Source organism: Microtus ochrogaster, chromosome X (genome assembly GCF_000317375.1).
Source record: "Microtus ochrogaster isolate Prairie Vole_2 chromosome X, MicOch1.0, whole genome shotgun sequence".
Lineage (NCBI taxonomy): Eukaryota > Metazoa > Chordata > Mammalia > Rodentia > Cricetidae > Microtus > Microtus ochrogaster.
In genome coordinates, this window is record NC_022026.1 from 29,502,465 (window position 1) to 29,526,299 (window position 23,835).

At 34.0% G+C, this 23,835-nt stretch overlaps 2 protein-coding genes across 2 annotated transcripts in view; both read left to right on the top strand.

Moving 5' to 3' along the window:
• The window catches only part of Cfap47 (cilia and flagella associated protein 47), an 84,406-nt gene extending 75,838 nt beyond the window's left edge, over window positions 1-8,568 (top strand). The window contains exons 25-27 of the mRNA XM_005358660.1: window positions 2,750-2,909; window positions 3,633-3,828; window positions 8,355-8,568. Of these exons, the coding sequence (XP_005358717.1) occupies window positions 2,750-2,909; window positions 3,633-3,828; window positions 8,355-8,568 (570 nt within the window). The remainder of the gene's footprint in view (window positions 1-2,749; window positions 2,910-3,632; window positions 3,829-8,354) is intronic.
• Window positions 8,569-20,389: 11,821 nt separating this feature from the next.
• Window positions 20,390-23,835, top strand: part of LOC101988265 (cilia- and flagella-associated protein 47) — a 44,059-nt gene continuing 40,613 nt past the window's right edge. Inside the window, exon 1 of the mRNA XM_005358661.1 lies at window positions 20,390-20,453. Coding sequence (XP_005358718.1) covers window positions 20,390-20,453 — 64 coding nt within the window. The remainder of the gene's footprint in view (window positions 20,454-23,835) is intronic.

The following is a 23,835-nucleotide window of genomic DNA, read 5'->3' on the forward strand; positions in this document are numbered from 1 at the left end:
TAGGAGTTCTTTGGTGGAGTTTTTGGGGTCGCTTATGTACACTAGCATATCATCTGCAAATAACGAAAGTATCACTTCTTCCTTTCCAATTCGACTCCCCTTGATCCCCTTATGTTGTTGTATTGCTATTGCTAGAACTTCAAGCACTATATTGAATAGGTATGGAGAGAGTGGACAACCTTGTCGTGTTCCTGAGTTTAGTGGGATGGCTTTGAGTTTCTCTTATGGCAAGGGGATTTTTTTTTTATCCAGGCTATTCGGTGTTCTGTATGCTTCTTGAATGTTCATAGGTACATCTTTCTTTAGGTTGGGAAAGTTTTCTTCTATAATTTTATTAAATATATTTTCTGCACCGTTGAGCTGCACTTCTTCTTCTATTCCTATTATTCATAGGTTTGGTCGTTTTATTGTGTCCTATATATCCTGAATGTTTTGTTATGAGAGTTTGTTGGACTTGCTGTTTTCTTTGATCAGTGTGTTTATTTTCTCTATGGTATCTTCAGAATCTGAGATTCTTTCTTCTATCTCTTGTATTCTGCTGGTTATGCTTGTTTCTGTAGTCTCTATTCGTTTACCTAAATTTTCCATGTCCAGCCGGCCCTCTGTTTGTGTTTTCTTCCTTGCCTCCATTTCAGTTTTCAAGTCATGAACTGTTTCCATTATCTGTTTGATTGTTTTTCCTTGGTTTCCTAGGGTATCATTCACTGATTTATTCAATTCTTCAAACTTTCTGTTATACTTCTCATCCATTTTTATAAGGGCATTTTTTACATACTGTGTAATGGTGTTAATCACTTTTATAAAGTCAATTTTTTTTCTACTTCTTCTTGATTAAGGTGTTCATGTCCTCCTGTTGTGAGGTCACTGGGTTCTGGTGGTTTCATATTGCTTTTCAGATTGTTGGGTGAATTCTTGCATTGGCGCCTGCCCATCTCTTCCTCCGAATGCTCCCCTATGGATCTTCTTTTACAGATCAGGTCTCCTTGCCTACTGATGTACCTTCCCTGTGATGGTATTCCTCAGTGATGGCTCTCCTGGTGCTTGAGTGATGTTTCTCCTGGTGCTGAGATCAGACTTCAGTGCTTGTTGGGTAGCTTGTAAACAAAGTGCCTACCTTGCTTGCTGCAGGCAGGCTATTGAAACAAAGAGCTCCTGCCTGCCCAGTTGCCCTCAGGATTGGGCCCCAGGGCAGAGATAGGCTGAGCTGGGTGATGTTATGTGCCCAAAAAGGGAAGGGAGGCAGAGGGGGGAGGTTTCTGGATGCAAGCTGGGTGGGATAGGAAGAGAGAGGCAATATGCGGGGAGTATAGGCCCTGCAGGAAGCCCAGGAACTATAGGGGGTGATGTGGAACTTCTGAGTTCCCTGTCTTGGGCTTCTGCCATGGGTCAACCTCACCCTAATGATGGCTCTCCTGGTGCGAGATCAGATCTCCATACTGGTTGGGTAGCCAGTAAACAAAGGGCTTACCTTGCTTGCTGCAGGCAGGCTATTGAAACAAAGGAGCTCTCTCCTGCTAGGTTGCACTCAGGATTCTGCCCCAGGGCCCAGACAGGCTGAGCTGGGTGATGTTATGTATCCAAAGAGGGAAGGAAGGGTGAAAGTTTTTAATATAGTATATTAAAAACAAAATAACATATTTCATATATATGAAAGAAACAGTCTATAGTGAAAACACGCAGTTATATAATAAAATAACATACATTAGTCTACTATGTTTTTCTTACTGTGCATCACTTTATTTTCCAATTAAAATTATATGTAGATGAAAATGAAAGACATGTATAGACATGTATGTATCTCTTAGGAAATTGTGTCTCCCCTGCCATTTTTTTCTAGTGTGTTGTCATTTCTATAATCAGTTTTGTTGAATACCTTTATTACTGGTGGTAAAGAATATAGGGGAAATATTTAACATTGCATTGATTAAAATAGAATGTATGAAATTAAGAGTTTTAGATTAATAAAATATTTCTACATTAAATTAAAATAGATTTTTTTAGACACTGAGCATAAAAAGTAAAATTTCTTTTAATAAACCACATGTGTATTTAAATCTCATATATGGAACTAAAAAAATAACCTTAGTAACTTGAAATGTATTCGAGATTTCAAAATGCCTTTCTGAAATGGGAGATTATTTTACATTATTGAACTTTCATTCAATTGTTTTGATATATGTGACCGGTGAACAAAGAGTCTGAACCACCAGTTATTAGTTATGAATACGACATTTTCAGGAGCCATGATCCTTTCTGAAATTTTAGGGGGAAGTTCTAGCATTGCCTTCTTCAGCATTTAGAGGATAGTCACATTTCTTTTCTATGGGTCTAGTGGGGAAATGTTACAGTGGTGACATTTGACATCACATGAAGAACATTTTTGACATCACAGTGATTCATTGCATCTGCTGGGTTTTTCTACTATTCTCCAGTTTCTTAGTCTCTGCTTTGGTAGTGATGCGATCAGCTTCAAAGGATTAGGCAATTTCAAGAACACATTTACATACATAGTTTAGGTTTCTTTTTTCTGTAAGAAAGAGTATTCTCTCTGTTTTAGTATGAACCAACATAAATTTTCTTATTTTACTGTAAATCATGAATACATTTATTTAAGATTCTGTTTATGTTGGCTTTTGCATGTTAATATCACCATAAGTAAATACTTAGATCTTATTTCTAAAAATAAAATTTTGTAGTGCATTCATTAAATTTTAAGAATTTCTTCTTTTGTTTACATATCTTTGAACAGGATCTTGTGATACTTAATATTTCAAAAAAAACTGTTCAGTGGTCTCTGGATATCCGTAAAAATGAAAAACTCTTCAAAAATGGCATATTCAAATTTACTGCACTAATTGGAAGTCTGAAACCAAATGAAAAGTATACTATTTCCATACATTTCTGTCCAAGTAAGCATTTTTCTATTTTTTAAAAAAATTAAATTTTATGTGCATTAGTTTTTTTCCTGCATATATGTGTGTATAATATTCCTTGTGTATACACCAGTTCTTCTGATCCAGAAACACATTCTGGATCTTCTGGAACTTGAGGTACAGATGGTTAGGTGCCACCATATCGGGGCTGGGAAATGTTGGTCCTTACTGCTGAGCCACCTTTCCAGTGGCCCTGGCAACCTTTCTTAATCTTCAAAGCTGGGAGAGTTTCACTCCACAAACCCCTTTCTTAGTAGTCCCTTATGATCCTTCAGCAGTTTGTGATGTCATCTTCAGGCTCTGTATACCATAGGTATTAGCAGTTTCTATTAAATCATTGGAAGCAGCTGAAAAAAGAAGTCCTGTTGCATTACTTCTGTGTATTGTTTAAATATTATGTATTCCCCCATGTAGTAAGCATTTCTTACCAATGTACAATTATTTCCACCACCCATATAGTATACATTAAAAAGATCTACTTCTTCTATAGGCAAAGTATACTTGAAGACATGTTGGTTTTTATAATTTCTTTCTATAACAATACTCCACTTACTCTTTAATTCTTCATCAGGCTGCATATTTCCTTGGATAACTACCCTGCCCCACTGAGATTTAATATCATAGTAAATTTTGATAGTAAAACTTATATTAAATACTCCTTTGAATGTAAACTAATATGTAGTACCTTTTTTCCCATAGAGGAGCCCCAAACCTACCTAGCTGATGTTGCTATACGTTTAAATGATAATTTATTTGACTATAGAACATTAAGTCTGATTGGAGAGATACAATCACCAAAGATAATCTTTGATCCACCATTTGTATGTTTTACTCCTGTTCCTTTGGATATCACAGCTGGGGTGGATATCAGAATTTTGCCACAGAACTATTTCAGGTAAGTCCTTAGTAGGAATTTTCTATATCTTTATGTACAATTTTGTTTTTAATCTGTGTTATCTGAAATTTTTATCCTATGCCTGATTTCTTGTTATAGTTTGGAAGAGCTATTAAAGCATTTCATTATACACTGATATTTTAAGAAATACAAAATTTTAAGAAACACAAAATAGTAATTTATTTTCTTGAATTTTTTTAAAAAACATGTCTTTGTATTATAAAAAAATAAGCTTAAAATTTCATTGTAAAAGAAATTAACACAAATTTTGTTACTTAAAACATTCATTTGATATCGCAAAAAAAATAGTCAACTCTAGCCTTGTCTACCTAGTAAGTTCTAAGTTAGTCATAGCTACAGGGTAAGGATTCTGTGTTGGCCTGGAACTCACTGTGTGGCCCCAGTTGGTCCTGAACTCAGAGACTAGCTTAATCAGGAGTCACAGTACTAAAGTCAAAAGTGGGCACCAGATGCCCAGCCATCGTTTTTAATCCATAGTTCTTCTTGTATTGGCTATAGTGTACAATGAGCTATCAACATTCTTCTATACATTATATAGTAATATGTACAAATTTCCATGAGTAACTAACTGTATCAGGAGTGAGGCAGGTGAGTGATAGGCATATGTGTCCATTGCATCCCACAACGTTAGTACCATTTAAAATGCCCACCTAATGTAAACGAGAACTCTGTATCCTGTTTTAATCTCCTTGTGTCAATCACTGAAAGAGTTATTAAAATAGGTATTGTTATGTTGGATTTTTAAACATTACTTCAAATAGTTTTGTTTTAGTTGTAGGGGAATAGTATGTTTAGCATAGACTAGTGCTTTTAACAAATGAACCAGATTATTTTTGATTACTAGAAAGATCTAGTAAATCTTTCTTTATATATTTAAATTTATTTATGTTTTATTGTATTCCTTGTCATTCATATATACATATATATCACATAGACATACATACACACATATATATTTATATATCAGAATAAGATATTATTTGTTTAAATTTTAATGCATCTGGAAGTGCTGACTTTCATTAATTGTAAGGCTTTGGAAGATGTTTGTTTTATATGAAGTCATTGAGGACTGGAAAATATGTCTCCCTCTTTTATAAATATTTCTCTTAGTTAGGTAATAACATTATGACCAAAATCAGCTTGGTGGAAGAAGTTAGCTTCATCTTTTAGCTTTCAATCCATCATACAGGCAAGTCAGAGTGGAATGTCACGAACCCGGAAGCAGGAACCAATGAACAGGTGTTGGAAGAATATTGTTATTGGCTTTCTTCCTATGGCTTGCTCAGTCTTCTTCTTTTTTTTTTATTCTTCTTTCATACAATAATACAATACATCCTGGCCTTAGTCTCCTCTCCCTCTACTCCTCCCAGCCCCTCCCTCTGCCCCCCCCATCTACTCCTCTTCTTCCTTTCATTTAAGAGCAGGCTTCCCAGGGATATCAACCAAACATGGTATAAAAAGATACAATAAGACTAGGCACAAACCCTTATATCAAAGTTGGCTACGGCATCCCAGTAGGAGGAAAAGGGCCAAAAGGCCAGGAAAAAGAGTCAAACACACCGGTGGGAGTCCCACAAGATTACCCAACTCTACAACCATAGGGCAAATGCAGAGAACCTAGTTCAGATCCATTTAAGGACAGTGTTTGTTGCATCAGTCTCTGTAAGCCCCTATGAGCCCAGCTTATTTGACTCTGTGTACCATGTTCTCCTAGTGTTCTCGACCCCTTTGGTTGTGTCCTAGACCCCTCTGGCTCTTGCTCTTATAACCCTCCCTCCTCTTCTACAGGATCCACAGAGCTCCATCTAATGTTTGGGTATGGGTCTCTGCATCTGCTCCCATCAACTGCTGGAGGAAGCCTCTCCTGTGGTGATTTGGCTAGGCACCAATCTTGTCTTCTGGCATGCATGGCTTATGATTGGACAGGGGCCCTCTCTCATCCTATTTCATATACTACTCAGGACCACCTGCTTTCTGGTGGCACCATGTACATTTAGGTGGACACTCCAATATCAGTCAGCAGTTAAGAAGATGCCTACAGTACAATCGTTGGAGGCATTTTCTAGATTAGTATTCCTTTTTCCCAGATGTCCCTAGCTTGTGTCAAGTTGACATAAAAACTGGCTGCAGTATCTTGGAGTAGCTATAGCTGCTAAGTGATCTCTTGGAAGAAGTATTGGCCAGAAAATATACACTATACCTTTAAAAACAAGTTTAATGGGCCAGGGTTTTCTTTATGTTGTGGCTTTTCATGATCTCCAATATCCCATTTTTCATTTAATGTATTCTTACAGATTAACATGATAGCTGTATGACTAGTAATAGTATACCCAAATTTTAAATTTATTTTATGGGTATATGTGTGTGTGGTTGTACATATAATAGTATACCCAAATTTTAAATTCATTTTATGGGTATATGTGTGTGTGGTTGTACATACACACACACATAGACATATATATGTGTATACCTAACATATATTTTTCATGCATATTTGCATGTACATACATACGTAGGTGCCTTCAGAAGCCCAGATAGTGTGTTGGATGACCTGGAACAGGCATTGCATGTGGTTGTAAGCCTGATATGGGTCTTGAGATATTAGCTCTGCTATTCTGCAAGAGTAGCTAGTGCTCTTAACTGTTGATTCATCTCTACAGCCTCCAGTATACCTGTTGTTTGAGTCCAGTAATGTTGTTTGGGAGAGTGAGAAAATGGAGGATGGAAATAAATATTCATCATATCTTTCAATGTCTAACAAATTATATAGGCTAATTCTCTAGTAGTACTTCTTCACTTTTGTCCTGAGGGGTGGGTTTTGACTGTCTCAGTAACTTAGCTTAGAAATACAATCTTATATGTGTACTATAAGCTGTGCTTAACATTATTCATACTAATGTCTTTTAGTTTAGAAAAATTTTGAAATTACATAAGCTTCTTGTGACAGGTTAAGGCATAAATAAACTTGCTATTTATTTGGACGTGAGTATTATGGTTATATATGAACTTCAGCTTGTAAGACAGTGGTATCTGGATTATCAGAAATAAAATATTGAAATTTTTATGTCTAACAAGACTATATATACGTATTATCCTATCAAAATGATATAATATCACTGTTGGTGAAATATCCAAATTGAGGAAGGCAATGCAATATTTAATTCCTATGTTCAATGAGGAAATTATAAAGGACAATGCCACAGGGCTTTCACTAAGTGCTATACAGTTTGAGAAGACCTTAGAACGTCAAGATTCAACATACCTGTGCAATTTGCAGTTTTGCCAAGATTATATTTTATAAGGAGACACTAACTTCTCTTAAGTTTTAGATAAAGTAGATTGGAATTGAGGTTTGCTACAAATATTCCTCTTAGAAAACTGTCTTAATGTAAGAATTAAGCTTTTTACCTTTCAATTCTTTGATTAATGTATCAGTATTTAATTAATGTATCAGCATAAAAACTATTTGAATAAATACAATTATGACATGATTATTCTGAGAAAGGATTTGAAGAGTTGATGACACTTAGTATCCTTGCTATATACATATAGTGAAATCAGCAGCATAAATGACACATTCAATGTCAGTTAAATAGAACTAAATTGCTTTCTACTGGGCTTAGGAAATAATTTCCCATATTTTATCTAGTATATCATATAGATATAATTAATTTAAATGTAAATCATCTTTCTTTTTTTTTTTCGAGACAGGGTTTCTCTGTGGTTTTGGAGCCTGTCCTGGAACTAGCTCTTGTAGACCAGGCTGGTCACGAACTCACAGAGATCCGCCTGCCTCTGCCTCCCAAGTGCTGGGATTAAAGGCGTGCGCCACCACCGCCCGGCTTAAATCATCTTGTTTTGGTAGCTTAGTGATGTTCAAACTGATTAAAATAGATTATTCTCATTTAATAATACTTATTTGCTTTATGTTTTCACGTGTCTAATAAATGAAGCTAATTTTCCAAAATTTATTGGCATTTTTGGTTGGTTAAGTAAATTTTATATATAAAATAACATTTATCATACTGAATGTCTTTAGAAGTTTTAAAAAATAAACATTTAGCATTTTTTAATTTTTTTTAACATTTAGCATTTTTAATGTTAAAAACTGATTATTTTTTTGTGGAATTTATCTGGAGGTGCTTATTAGTATCCAAAATTTGAAATTTTTTCATGCATATAATCTAACAATATTTATTAGTACATATACATTAACTATAAATCTTAAATGATCATTTTAGATACATTTTTATTTGGATATGTTTGACAGAAATAATTTTATGTAATGGCTATTATTAAAAACATTGCCTTTAGTCAAATATTTTGCCTCACTTAATCCTTACAGAACAAAAGGACAAACAGGAAGAGATGATACAAATATATGTTTAAATATTAAATATTCTATTGTATATATTTGCATTTTTTTAAAACATAAATACACATTCCCTTTAGATTAATTGCTTATATTTTGAGAAGAATATATTTTAATTTTTTATTTTAAACAGAAATTCAGCTCTACAGTTCAAGATTCCCACAGCAAATCTTATTGATAATGATGAGATTTACCCACTTACGGTGACATTTCCAAAAGGAAGAATAATCAGAGCCTCTGATACCGGGAATAATGATGAGCTACCATGTCATCTTAGTTTCAGTTCATCTAAACCAGTTTCATTTTTTGCCAATCTTCTCTTTTGTGATGACAAAGATAACTGGTAAGATATGTAAATGTGGATTCTTTTGTACTTGTCAATGAAGGATATTAGTTTTCTATTCTATACTTTTGTAAAGTGATTAAGGAATGACATAAAATACAATGGTTTCATGAAAAATAGCAAAATAATGAATTATTTGCACTTATAGTGTTATTTTTTTTCTTATGTTAGTAGAAAAGTGATGTTTACAAGTAGACATGAAGTATGCAAGTACAACCAGATTCTTTTATTGATAGCTTTGGTGGTTTGGCTTGTTGGATTGTAGTACAAAAGAGCCCAGAATAAAGCGTGAGGGCCATCAGTGGTATGGTATTGAGATTTATGTTATACACAGACTTGTATATCTGTGTGTGTGTGTATCCCAAAGTATAAGATAAGATAATCATCTTATTTCTTTCCTACTCTATTGTTGCATGTATTTAAACTTCTATTTATTTCAATCACCTTCTTTCTCAAATACATACACACTGACAGATATACAACTTATACACACATAATGAAAATTTTATTTAGTGTATGGTAGCTGTTTTTATTAGACTCTTCTCAGGAAGAAGTATGGGGTTTGGGGAGATGGCTCTGTTGATAAAGCACCTGTCTGCACCGGTAATTCTTAGACTGTGGAAGTAACCTCCAGGATTAGAGAGAGACCATGAGTCACAAAATAAATGGAAATTGATTGAGAAAATATATAGCTTTCTCCCCTTCATATATACCACACTGTGCACACACATTCACATTCATTCTCTCTCTCTCTCTCTCTCTCTCTCTCTCTCTCTCTCTCTCTCTCTCTCTCACACACACACACACACACACACACACACACACACACACGGACATTGTTTTTAATCAATGTATTTAGATTCAAATCATTTCCACAATATGGTTTAAATAAAGTCAATGTTATGTTTTGACGGAAGAGTCTGTGTCACAAAGTCAATCAAAACCTATGAATTGATTATTCTTACTGAAAATAAGGTTAATATAAGTAAGTACTTAGAAAATACTATGTAAGTTTAATAAGTAAATTAATAGTGTTGGCAAAAGACATAAAGGAAATATATTGCATTAAAACCTAATATCAAAGCAAAGGGTAGCATTGTTTATTGAAATTACAAAGATGATAGTGCTATGAAAATATCTTCTCAGGACAGTTCTCAGATTGGGTACATAGCTCAGTAGAACAGTGATGTCTTACATGTGTGAGGAATTAAGTTCAAACACCAGCAGAGGACTGGGAGAGGAAAGAGGACAAGAGCAAAGAAGGCAGATTCTTTGAACAGGATGAGACTAGAAAAAAAAAAGTGAACTGAGAATACTTAAAGACAATCAGGTTAGGAAGGTAGCCAAGGATATTTATTCTCTTTTCGTGGAATAGCCAGTGTAAGATCACCAAAATGGCTGTTTCCAAAGGCATGTGTGTCTCAAGTAAAATAAGCAAGACTGTGAAATATAGGATGAAGGTTTGGAGAGGTCACAGCTACAAGTTCACAGTCTAGGGACTTTGTGACAAATGTAAGGATTTTTCCCTCATGAATGAAATGAATGAGACATTGCTTGATTTTGAGTTTCCAATTCAATATAACAGCTATCACTTCTGAAAACTGGTATCAGCCACTATTACCTCAACTACCAAAGTAGAAACTAAAACAGAAACATGAAAATGTGCTCTCAGAATATCTTTTTCTCTTTATTCATGAAAATAATTCTTGCCCATCAAGTAGTTTTTTATAACTGTTCTACTGTGGACCCATTCAGTCTTTACTGGCAACTATTTTTTTTCTAATTTTCTTCTGGCACTGATATGACAACCAAAAATATCCTGACTGTGTCATATCTATTATACTACAGGATGCATAAATGGGTAATTATGATATTATAGTCTATGGAGGAAAATTAATGACCCATAGATAAATTCATGAAAGTGCTCTCTTTGTACTCTCTGGATAGATACATGGTGTTCCAAGGGCTGTGATATTTAATGTATCATTGTAGATATCTCATTTTAGACTTAAAAGAAAAAAATGATTTAAAAGCATTTAAATAATTATATCATGTATCAAAAACTGAACAATATATGAACATATGATTAACTTATTGTTGTTGTAGTTTCTAAGAATGACCCCAGTAGCTAATTTGCAGGTATGGTATTCTCTTATTAAAAGAGCGATTGAATCAAAGGTTCATCTAAAGACAGGAAGTTCACACAGAAAGGGCAGAAGGAGCATACACAGGAACTAACTCAGTTGTAACTGTATTCCTTCAAATATTACCTCCAAATCATTATCATTGTATTTTCAAATTGATATTTATCCTAATGTTTAAAATGACTCTGCTCATAGAATCCTTACTGTGATCAGTGTAGTTCATGACAGGCTGTGTAAATTGCTGATTTTGTTCTGTGTGCTGATGTTGTGTTGTGTACTCCAGATTGAGAGAAAATATTATAGAAATGTCATTATGAGAAAGTAGAGCTGTATGCCTTTTCTGTGTTTCTTCATAATGGTAAAAGTTGGCTTGAAGGTTTGATTTTTCAGGAATCCTAATATCAGTGGAAAAAATTTCTTATACATGACTTCTAACCCAGATACCTTGTAGAGTGAAGAATTGATTTTAGATGCATAGTTCTGTTAATAAAGTATGAACCCTCAGTTAGAAGTTCCACAGTGAGTGTCTTAGCTGCTGTGAAGTGACATGGAAACTCTTTTGAAGGAAAACATTTCATGAGGGCTTTTTAGAGTTTCAGAGGTTTAGTTCATTCTCTTCATGGCAACAAGCCTGGCATCATGCAGGCAGACATGGTGCCAGGTAAAGACTACATCTTGATCCTCCTGCAACAGAAGGTGACTGTATGCCTCAATGGGCATTGCATGAACATATGAGACCACAAAGGCTGCCCCCACATTGACTAATAAGGCCAGATGTTTAAAAAGTCCTACTGTCTATTGCCAAGCATTCAAACACACGTGTCTGTGAGGGCCATATCTATTGAAACCACCACTGTGAATAAATATAAAACATATCGAAAACTCATAATTAGCTATGCAGTGTATCAGAACACTGAGGCCTTCCATACATTCTTAAGTCCTACAACTATTTTAAATTTTTAACATTTTGAAACTTTCATACACATGTATGTTATGTTTACATAACTTCCTGCCCTCTGTCTCCTACCTTGAATTCCTCTAGAGTCACTCTCCTGATACTTTCATATGCATGGCTATATATTTTTTAATTACTCTTATTGCATACATTCAAAACTACACAGATAAGTATATATCAACACTGGTTGCTGAGAACATTTAGTGATTCTTTTATGTTTATGTGTTTAGGACTGACCATTTGGGATTTGATATCCTGTCCGTCAGCTTGTCCCTGAATGTAGATACTCCTCTCAGCAGCCATCAATTACCTGTAGGCCTTTGTCCAGGGGTAGGATCTACTGACATTTCTGCTGACCATGTTACCATGTCAACTGGTTTTATCATAGTACAAATCTTGTTTAGGCAAGCATATTTTTGAAATTTCATGAGTTCAACTTACCTGTCATATATATTATACTATACACTGTGTTTTGTCTTCAACAGTAGGGTCTTATCTTCAAGTTCTCAAAAGGAACCAGGGCAATGACAATATCCTGTATTAGTTTGGAAGTATTTTGGACTCCTTTGATCTATACCTCAAAGAGAGGTTTCTTGTGCCCAGTACAGAGGTTTTGTTAGATACTCTTTGTTCTTTTGGGGGGAATTATTGCCCCAAGTAATATCACTGAAAATGGTGTACTTTTATTCATCGTCATACAAATATATGCATATGCATTATATATAATACATATGTACTTTAAAGTAAACATAAAATTATATCTCTTCTCCATATACATCATTAGGGTTATTTTCCCCTTTCCATCCTCTCCTTCTTTACTACCCTCTAACCTATTCCCACTTGAATCTCATGTTCCTGGTTATCCCATTTCCCAATTCATATCAATGTGTCCTATTATTCCTCTTTCTTGTTCTCCTCTCACCCCTGGCTCCCTTTACTTCCCTAGTTTCTGTGGTTATTCCAGATTATAAACTCATATCTAAATAGTCTGAGCTAGAATCCACAGAGAAGTGATAACATGCAGTGTTTGTCTTTCTGGGTGTGGGTTACCTTACTGAGTTTATTATTTTCCTGTTATTTGCATGCATTTCCCTCAAATCCCATGATTTTACTTTTTTCCTTACAGACAAAGAGAATTACACAATGTAGATATACCGTATTTTTATTATCTGTTAAATAGTTGAGAGAAATTTAAAATATCCCTGTTTCCCGATTATTGTGAATAAAACAGCACTGAACATGGCTGGACAGGTGTATGTGGAATAGGATGTTGAATCCTTTAGACATAAACTAAGGAGTGGTGTAGTTGGATTAAAGGGTAATTTATTTTTAGCACTCTGATAATTTCAAAGCTGATTTCAATAATTGCTCTATCAGTTTGTTTTGCCACGAATAATGAATAAGTCTTGCCCTTTCCAATATAATTTGCAGCATTTGTTGTCATGGTTTTCTTGAACTTAGCAATCCTGGCAGGGGTATGATGAAATCTAAATTTAGTTTTAATTTGCATTCCCCTAATTGCTAATGATGTTCAACACCTTTTTAGATTTTTAAAATCATTTTGTTTCTCTCCTTTGTAAACCATTGTTCAGATTCATTGACTATTTTTTTTGTTTTTTAATTCGGTTTTTTTCTTGATTCTTTGCTTTTTGAGTTTCTAGATATTAATCCTTTGTCAGATAAGTAGCTGACAAAGACACTTTATTACATTTTTTAACTCCCTCTTCAGTTAATTTATTTTTTCCTTTGATATGTAAAAAACATTTTAGTTTTGTGAAGTATCACTTGACATTCATTGGTCTAATTCCTGAGCATACTGAATCCTATTCAGAAAGTCCTGTCCTAATCTTATTTGGTGGAGTATAGCCTATGTTTTCTTCTAACAGATTCCATTTTTGGCTTTTGTACAAGGTGTTAGATATGGGTTTTCATTCTTCTATATGTGGAGATCCAGTTTTCACCACCATTTGTTAAAGATGCTATCTTTTCTCCTCTGTATGTTTTCAGGATCTTTGTCAAATACCAGATGATTTTAGTTACATTTAGTGACATTTTGGTCTTCTGTTTTGTTCTATTGAACTATAGATAGTTTTGTTTTATTTTCTGCCATTGCTGTGCTGTTTATATAACTATGGCTCTGTAATATACCTTTAAATTTAGATTGATAATACCTGGACCATTGTTACTTTTGCTCAGGATTGCTTTGACTGTACCAGATCTTTTGTAATACGATATTAATTCTAGGATGCTTTTTCTCACTATTGTATGTGAAGAATATTTTGGAAATTTCACCAACATCAAGCCAGCTTTATTCTAGAGAAGCAGTTATGTTTCAACATAAGTAAACACATTAAATCATATAAATGGACTTAGGTATACAAATCACATGATCATCTCAAAGCATACAGAAAAGGCCTTTGACACAAAAACGACTTGCCTTTGTGATAAAGGCTATATATGACAAACATATCCATCATCCTCTTAAATATTGAGAAACTCGGGGCAATTTCATTGAAATAAGGAATGAAATAGAGACACATAAGAAAAGAAGAAGCCAAATTACCACTTTAATATCAGTGCTGAGCCAGGGTAACTTTAGAGAAAGGTAAGAATAATCCAGTATTTTGTAAGAGAACTGAAATGACACTAGAATTGTATGTGAGGTCTTTTGCAAAGTTCTCCTTACCGCTAAAAGGCTTCTGAAATAATTTATCTCAGGAATAAACTGAACACTGAAAGTTTAATTGCTCACCACATAAATTTAAAAGGACCAATGTCTCCAATGCACGTTTGAAATGTTACACTGCATATGACTACCTTTGGGGACTCAATAGAACTGTTGAGCAGTACCCCAAGGAGGGATGGTGAATCTAGGAAGAGTTCTGTGTCTGTACATATTGAGTTCCCATTTGATGCAGAATGTGCTAGTCTGGAACGTGCTATGAATTAGTTTGAAAGGTGGGATTTCTTCACCAAGTCCTGATGTAAGAATCAGCATTTGTTTTCTTAAAATTTTCTCCAGGTGGTTTGTGTGCACAGCAATGTCTCTGAATCACAGAATCTAAAAAGACTAATATGGGGAAATGTCCAGATGAATTAAATAGTGAAGTATTAACAAATATGCACTAGCATCCAAAAATGGCACTGCCAAAGTATTTTGGGAGATGTACTAACATCTATTTTAGGAAACTTTGAAATACTCTGATAACTATATAACTTAATTTGTTTAAAAAATCCATTGTAAAATATAATTCTTAATTTACAGCAGATGAATTTGAAGCACAACTTTTCATTTGGATCTTTAATTGAGGTTATGTCCCATGATGTCTTGCACAATTTTGCTACAGTATGATATTTCAAGTCCTATGATTTCATTTTTGTCTTAGTTAGCGGTCCTATTGTGTAAATTGTCACCATGAGCACTTCAACTCTTATAAAGGAAAACAATTGGGTAGCTAACAGTTCATAGGTTTAACGCATTATCGTCATGGCAGGAAGAATAGTGGCATGCAGGCAGACATTATGCTGGAGAAGGAGCTGAGAATCCTTCATGTGGATTGGCAGGCAAAAGGAGAAGAGAGAAAGACACTGGGCTTGTCTTGAACTTTTGAAACCATAAAGCTCACCTGTAACAAGGCCACACCTACTCCAACAAGTCCACATCTACTCTAATAAAACCACACCTCCTAATAGTGTCAAACACTGTGCTCTTATGGGGGCCATTTTTATTCAAACAACCACAGTAACACATCTAGTTTATTAATAAGTGAATAGAATTATTTTTGAGTTGTGATCTGTGATGGTATTGAACACTTTAGGCATGATACTATTCAAATAGGAAAATTTGAATGGTTTATTAAACCATATGTTGGAAATGAGAAGCCAACTTGAAAGCTTCAGTAAAAATCAGTAAAAGAATACATAGCAGATGAGGTAGAACTAAATGAATGACACTTGTAAGATGCCACTGTCACTACAGTACTGTTCAGAGTTTGGACAGCATCACCTGTTTCCTCTAGACTTTGCACATACTAAAGACATTGTAACCAAAAGATTGAAGTCTATCATAGATGGAGTTCTTCAGGTTCTTATTCTGCTTATTTCTGGCTTTGAGATTTCAAAAGTACTTGGATATAAATATTTTTATTTTACATTTATTAAATATTTGTTTATTTTTATTTTATATGTATGGGTATTTCATCTACTTTTATGACTCACCATCACATGCAAACAGTGTCAGTGGTATTCAAAAGATGACATCAGATACTGTGGAAGTGGAGTTACTAGAGTTACTATTGGATGTGATTCACCATGTAGGTGCTGAGAATCAATTCTGGGTTTTCTGGAAGAGCAGCCCATGCTCCTAACTGCTGAGCCATTCCTCCATCCCTCTGTATCAATATTTAAATATCAGTTTTTTCTATGTGAAATATTATTATTTATTAAGAGTATATTATGGTTCTAATGGTTTCAGTAATAGAATCTGTGTACATTTGTCATTGCCTGGTTTTGGGAAGCATCAGTGTTCCTTAGCAGCCACATCACTATTGATATGTCTGCTTTATGAATTGTTTTGCACATAAATATTATGAATGTTATATTCAGTTGTCATTTCAAAACTAATACAAGTTTGTATTTCTCCTTTGTCAATTCCAGTATACATTGTTGACTTTTAGCATTATGGCTGCTAAAATGCAGGGTGTGTAAAAAAGCCTATAATTGATCATAGCTCAAAATCATTGTTATTGCCTAGGTCTATTTCCTATTATGATTTAGGAAGTTGTGTTAGACATAATGATTGTATTTGCTCACCATTCTTGGGGAGTAGAAGTCATTAGGGACAATGCTATATTCTGGTATAATCACTTGTTCCTTATTGCTTACCCAAGTCTGTTTAAACCTGCTTTTAATTGCACCTTAATTCTATTTTCACAATAGATCTGTTAAAATAAATTACAAGATAATACAAAGTCTCTGTAACATTGTTTTTGAATCCTTAATGAGCACAGAGCACTACTGAATTATAATAAACTAAAATATAAAATGTTAAATGATTTTAATTCATAATCTACTTGAAGCAGCAGAATATTGTTATAGTAAACTTACACAAAAATTGGCAGAACTCCAGAAACGTACAAGGTAATGTTTACCTTCCCTTTCCAGATTACTAAAATGATAGTTCTTTTAACAACAGGCAGCAGAATGAAAATATTCATAGATGTTAATTCTCTACTCTCCTTTTTCTTTTTTTGTACATCTACACAATTTGGAGCCAGTGAGAGATGGCTGACATACATATATCATGCTCAGCAGGTTTCCATTTAAAGGAAGCTTCACTGTTCCATTCAGTTTCTCTTTTTATCTGCTGGACTCTTTGTCTTTATAGGACTCTGAGAAGAAGGTGGTTACACATGCAGATGACTAGCACCTAGGGACAACATAGTACAGCCACCTATCTCTCTTTGACATTTCTAGTACGTTGCCTGGATGTCTAGTCCCTGTACCATTTTTATTATGGATTGATTAAACAAGAAATTAATTCAGTAGGATTACAGAAGTTGATTACATTGTGTGCTTTGTGTATAGATTAAGTGTTTGAATAACAAGAGGATTGCAAAGTCATTAAAAATTCAACTAATGCTGTATTTTAAAAAATACCATTAACAGTTGATTTATTTGTCTTCTAAACACATAGGCATCATGTATTACAAATGTGATGTGCATCAGCCAGGCAGTGGTGGTGCATGACTTGAATCCTAGTATTCTAGTGGGAGAGACACAAGATCTCTGTGAGTTCAAGACCAGCCTGGTCTATAGAGTTAGTTCCTGGACAGCCAGGGGTACACAAAGAAACCGGATGTCAAAAAAAACCAAGGATACAGGGAAATGTGATATGTTTCCATACATTACTTTCAGTTATGCAAATAAGTGGAGTTATATGCAGCTACATACATCAGGTTGTATAAGTGTTAGAATTTTTTTAGGATAATGTAGCATGTCTATTGTGATATTTCCCCACATATTTTGTACAACAATATGAAGTGGGAACTCATATTTTAAATTTTAAAATTTGTTGGACAGCTCTGTCTCTTTTACTGAGTAAAGCAAAGCATTACTAAGATAATGATACTTTCTCTAGAGTCTTGTATCTCACAACATTGTAGATGATCTCTACTGTGATCAGTGTACATTAGAATTCCTAAAGTAAAGTTCTCTTGTCTCAGTGCTCGGCCTAAATAATACAGAAATACTATCTATGGTAGGCACCAAATATTTGAGCAGATATATTATTGAACACTTGTGTAAATAAGATTACATGTGATATATTTTGCTGGCAGTGCTTGAACTAAAAAACATTGTGAGTAGATTGGGGAACCTCACTTCAGAGCAAATATAGTGTCAATTTTTTCCATTCATCAAAAATATGTATTTGAATACTAAATAATACATATACTTGTAATGGTGATGTAGAGTGTAGTAGCTTTCACAGCAAAATGCATTTTCAAAGGACTTGTGCAGCATATTTTTCTTCTTCACTCCCTCCCCACTCTTGTTCCATTGCTTTTTGTTGCTACTCTGTATAGTTAAGTTTCTCTCACCATCTTTCAGCTTGTCATGTCTTTTCCTCTCATTTTGCTTTTGCTGAAATGACAGCTATCATCACATCAGGCTTTTTTTTTTCTTTAACACTGAACTTCAGAGATTAAACTCAGAGTGGTATGCTTTTACTTCTAGAGTCATTCTGTAAAGAGACTAGGCTTTAGTTTCCCAATAGCCCAGACCTTAATAATCACACAGAAACTATATTAACACTCTTTGGCCAGTGACCCAGGCATATTCCTTGCTAGCTCTTCTATCTTGAATTAACCCATTTCTATTACTTTATATTTTACCGAGAGGCTCATGGTTTACCAGTAACATTCTGGAGTCCTTTTCCTTCAGCAGATACATGGCGTCTCCCTGACTCTGCCTTCTTTCTCTCTGCATTCAGTTTAGTTTTCCCAACCTATATTCTATATTTTCCTACCTATATTCTGCTCTGCCATAGGCCAAAGCAGCTTCTTTATTAACCAATGCTAATAAAACATACTCATAGCATACAGAGGGGAATTCCACATCGTTTCTTCTTTTCTGTCTAAATAAAAAGGAATATTTTAACTTTAACATAGTAAAATTGCATATAAGAAAACAGGTATGAAGCAAGAATTCCAGATACCATATTTCTTTGTGAGTCTAAAGTTTTATATTTAATTCATCTTTTACCATAACTAAGGAAAATTATAACTATAACTATTCCATCCAATTCAATTCCATCGAAGACACCAGATGGATTTAATATTACCTAAGTAAACAGAATGTGCATTGTAAGCAACTTCCAAAACTCTAAAATAGACTGAGAACTCCTGTTGCCTGGACAGTCACCCAAAGTTCTTCTGTAATGTTGGGGCATTCATCTTCAGCCTACAGAGTCAGAGTGTCTGGCGGATTTTCCATGAAGCAGGAAATTTGAAAGACTGTTTTGACTATATTGGAAGTTTGTCTGTCACTTTCTTCTATGTCCTGAAGAATGTTTAACAGACTCTTTCATGAAGTAGGAATTCTGAAGGACTGTCTTACCTTCTTTAGGCAAGTTCAGGAGTCATTTTTCTATGTTACTGCATGTCCAGTTTATACATCATAAGTCAAGTAGGCCAGGCAAGAACAGTTTCTTTCCAAAATGGGTAACATTGTCACATTAATGGCAAATTCCGTAACAAGTTTCTTCAATGACCATCAACCTCTCTTATGTAATTGGTCCTGCTTTCAGAAACAGATATGTCTTATAGTTGAGAAAATTCTAAGTTCTTAAAACATTTTAAATGCTATATTCTGTATGTTTTGAAAGATTTAAAGAATATCTCCCCATCTGTAATATATCTCTGTATATCGAGAAACCTTAACTAACATGACTATAAGTTTAATTATTAAATGACTATTAATCTGTAATTTTTAATTGTACATTATATTTTTAAATGACCTGTATAAACACAATATTTTAAACAAGAATAGAAATTAACATACAACAGAATTGACCTTAAATTTGTATCAGTAAACCAAATCCATACTAATGTAAAATATACATTTTTATATCATAGCCCCTTTATTTCCATTAACCATTTATAACCAACCATTTTAACATGAAAACAAACATTTATAAACAGTCAACTTGAGAATTTGGGTGTAGTTTTCTCCAAACTGCTTCTTGCTGTTTGTTCCTTGAAGTATTTTTAGGGTTCATGAGACCTTTTGGGAGTCTTCTTCCATCAAACCACATTATCCTGGAAGTAATCCAGTGGTTCTCATTTTCTGTGGGAACAAAATCAGAACCTCTTTTTCAAAATAACATATCCTTAGACGGAAATTTTGAAGTCAAGATACCTTTATTTTGGTTTTGCTTATGAGCTATCACAATCAAATGTCTCTCTGAAGGTAGCTTATTAAAAGTAAAAAAATACAAAAAAATTAATAATATACATAATCCAGAATCTCTGTATATATTCCATCTTTATGTGACTTATAGTTGTACTCTGTTACTTTTTACTGTTTCTTTTATTATTCTTTTATCTTTGTCTGTACTCTTTCTGTTCTCTCTCCTAAACCCATGTATATTTATCCAAAATTGTGACTCATTTAGAGGTCTTTTTATGCTTTTTTGATTGTGGTGCTTTTTTAAAATGCTAAGCAGCATGGCTATGACCAGTGCTGTGGCTTTGCCTTTTGTCCCCCACCCCCTTATCCAACATGGTGGAGGTATGTTTACTGCCAGCCCTAGCTCAATATAAGTGTTCTGTAGTGGTACCTCCTGAAAGAAATAGAGCTGTTTGTGGTGTCAGAATGAAATAGGAAGCCACTCTTAAAGAAGCTGCACCTCTGCTTGGTGCCAGTAAACAGAGCCTATTGGAAAAAATGTGGCTGCTAAGAAGCTCCAGTTGATGGCTGTTTTGGTGGATGTAAAAGCCCTTTTTAAAAAAGCTTTATTAGACTTTATGTGGATGCATGTTTCGAAACATTGGTTGCCATTCTTCAAACAGAAACTGCACTTTAGTTTCTTGGCTGGCCAGAACCAAATAATCATACAGAAACTACAACTAATTACAGCACTGTTTGGCTAATGACTCAGGCATATTTCTCACTAGTTCTTATATCTTAAATTAACCCATTTCTATTATTTTATATTTTACCACAAGTCTTGTGATTTACTGGTAAGGTTCTGGTATCTTTCTCTTTCAGCAGCTACATTGTGTCTCTCTGATTCTTCCTTTTACCCCCCTGCATTCAGTTTAGTTTTCGTGCCTACCTATATTCTGCCCTGCCATAGGCCAAAGTGGCTCTAATAATCAATGGTGATAAAAAATATAAATAACATTCAGAACAGAATCCCTCATCATCTTTCTTTACTCAAGTAGATATTTCCTAGCTCAACTATTTTTATAGACAATAAAAATATAACTTCCTAACTATAGACAATATTTGATTTTTTTCCTAGGTGCCTTATGATAAAAGGTTTGGACAAAACCTTCACTCTAAAACTAGGCAGTTCTCACCCTTCTATCCTTCACTCTGAGAATTTACAGCTTGTTAAATAGGACTGTTTCTAGAGAGTTTTATCTTGAGCTATTCTGATGTGAATGAAACTGAATCTGAAAAATACAAAATCATATCATAGTACTTAACATTATACTTGATATTTTGTCCGATTATCGTAACAGTCCCTCCTCTGCTATTAGAAAGCAAAAATATATTTTAATTACTCGGCATTTATCTCAGATATTGAACGAGAAATATCAACATTACTTCTGTTTGGGTATTAATAAGTACAGTACTAGTATTGCCAAAAGAAGCTTACTTTATTTTTTAATCTATCTATAATAATATAAATGCATAAAATGTCTGTTTCCATTCTACAACCTTATCTGATTTTTAGACTATTTGTTTCTGGGATGAATACAACTAACTCCCTATTTGTATTATTCCTTTTTTTTATCCTTTTAGACACTGATTTTTCTCTATTTCAAGTAACATCTAAAGGCAAAATATGATCCTCAACAAGCTTGTTTTAAAATAGGAAAAAGTAAACTGTATACTTACTCAAGCTTTGTTCTTGGAATAAAATCATTTTCTTAATCAACAGTGTTTCAAGTGATAGTTCTTTTGTTTGTTCATGTATTGCTTTTCTTTGGTAGCAATGACCACAAATAATCATTTTTTTGTATATTATGGAAATGTTCCTAGAAAAAATAAAACAGGATAGAAGACACTAATGTAGTGGTGATCACATCAAATACATACAAGATTTAAAAGTAAAAGTTTGAGCCTCAATCTAATTCTCTGGTATTGTATGGGAATGAGGTGCCACCATACATTTTGTTCTGTTCTTATTTTATTGGGATAGAAACCGGGTAATTAAAGATCCCATAAAATATAGATGGAGGGTTATGAACCTGACCCTAACAGCAACCCCTAAGTTCTGGTTTTGAGTGCCTGTAGCTGGATCTTCATTTAGAAGATAGTAACATAATACCAGTACATGGTATCTCTGTGCATGAGAGCATTAAGGCAGAGCAACTATCACATTTGCCTCACTATTGTTTTTCCTTCTATAATTATAATCAGTATGAGAACAAGATTTATCATTGTCATTTCTATGATGGCGATGATGGTAATATTGATGGCTTTATGCTGTTTAATATTGAAAATTTTTAGTGTAAGTAAATTGTGTTAATTTGAACTCTAAAATTCCAAAATATATGGACTTCTGTTAGTTTGTTTTTGATTGGCTTGTATTCATTTTAAATAATTTTAACTTTTCATAAAGATAATTATCTGTTTTATCATGTCATTTGGTATTAGACATTCTTCATAACTTACCCTTCTAAACCCATCTTCTTCCATTTGCCCACTGGTCTCCTTTCATTTTACAGTTTCCTATTTTTAAACACACTCACCCAAACACACATGACATTATGTATATATAAATTCTGTATTTCACAGATGAGGACAGATTTTTAAAAATGCTCTATTATCTATTCAGTATCTTTGCTGTTATAAATAGTACATTTGTAAACATGGGTGTGGAAGTATCCGGTGTGTTGATGTAAAGTGTTTTGTAAAGTATATGGGGGTTCTATAGTTGTATCCTATGCCAATACTACTTTTAAGAACTTTGGTACTGGTTGACATGGTAATTTGAAGCTGTGTTTTGAACTTGTACAGTTAACCCCATCTCTTTTCTGGAGTATATTTAATAGTGACACTTGTAAACTCTTAAGATATAAATTTGCAGACTTTTAAGATATTCCTGGTGGTTACCAAAAATAAGATAAGAGCAAAGAATAAATGATAAATAATTTTTGGTTTCAACATTAAAGGCATTTGGAAGAATTAGAAAATATTTTATTGTCTTTACTACATGTAAAATAATTGTTTTATTGATAAAAATATTTTCACATTTAGGTTTTCACTTCCAGTTACAGCAACAGCAGAAAATTGCATTCTTACTATTTATCTGTATTTGGCAGTTCATCTGGACAAACATAAAGTTATTTTAAACAATGGTAAGTTGTTTATGACTGATTCCATTCATTCTCTATTCAGGTTCTTGTTAACTTAATCTACCATCATAAAATATACTGTATTTAAACTTAACAAAAACCCATGTTGCATAATGGTAAAATAGTTGCCTATCATGTACAAAGTACTAGTGTGATAGCCAGAATCTGGAAAAAGTAATTTAACACATGTTTTTCAAACATTTATTGCTGCCCAAAGCAATGTTTATTATTGAAGATAGACTCTAAGCATAACTTTTTGCATAAATTTGACACTGTATTTGAATATGTATATATAATAGATTGAGCCTTATGTAAGTCAGATGAAGTATTATACATGGATGTTTGTAATAACTTTATACAATTTATGATGATATTTGTGTTAGCTTTGATAAATGACAATGTTAAACAGAGTTATTTTTATTTTATTTTTTTTATTGAGAAAAGGAAAAAAAAGTTTCAGCCTCAAACCAGCCTCCCATTTCCCTCCCCACCACCCTTCTTCCCCTTCCCCCACTCCTCTCCCCCTCCCTCTCCAGTCCAAAGAGCAGTCAGGGTTCCCTGCCCTGTGGAAAGTCCAAGGT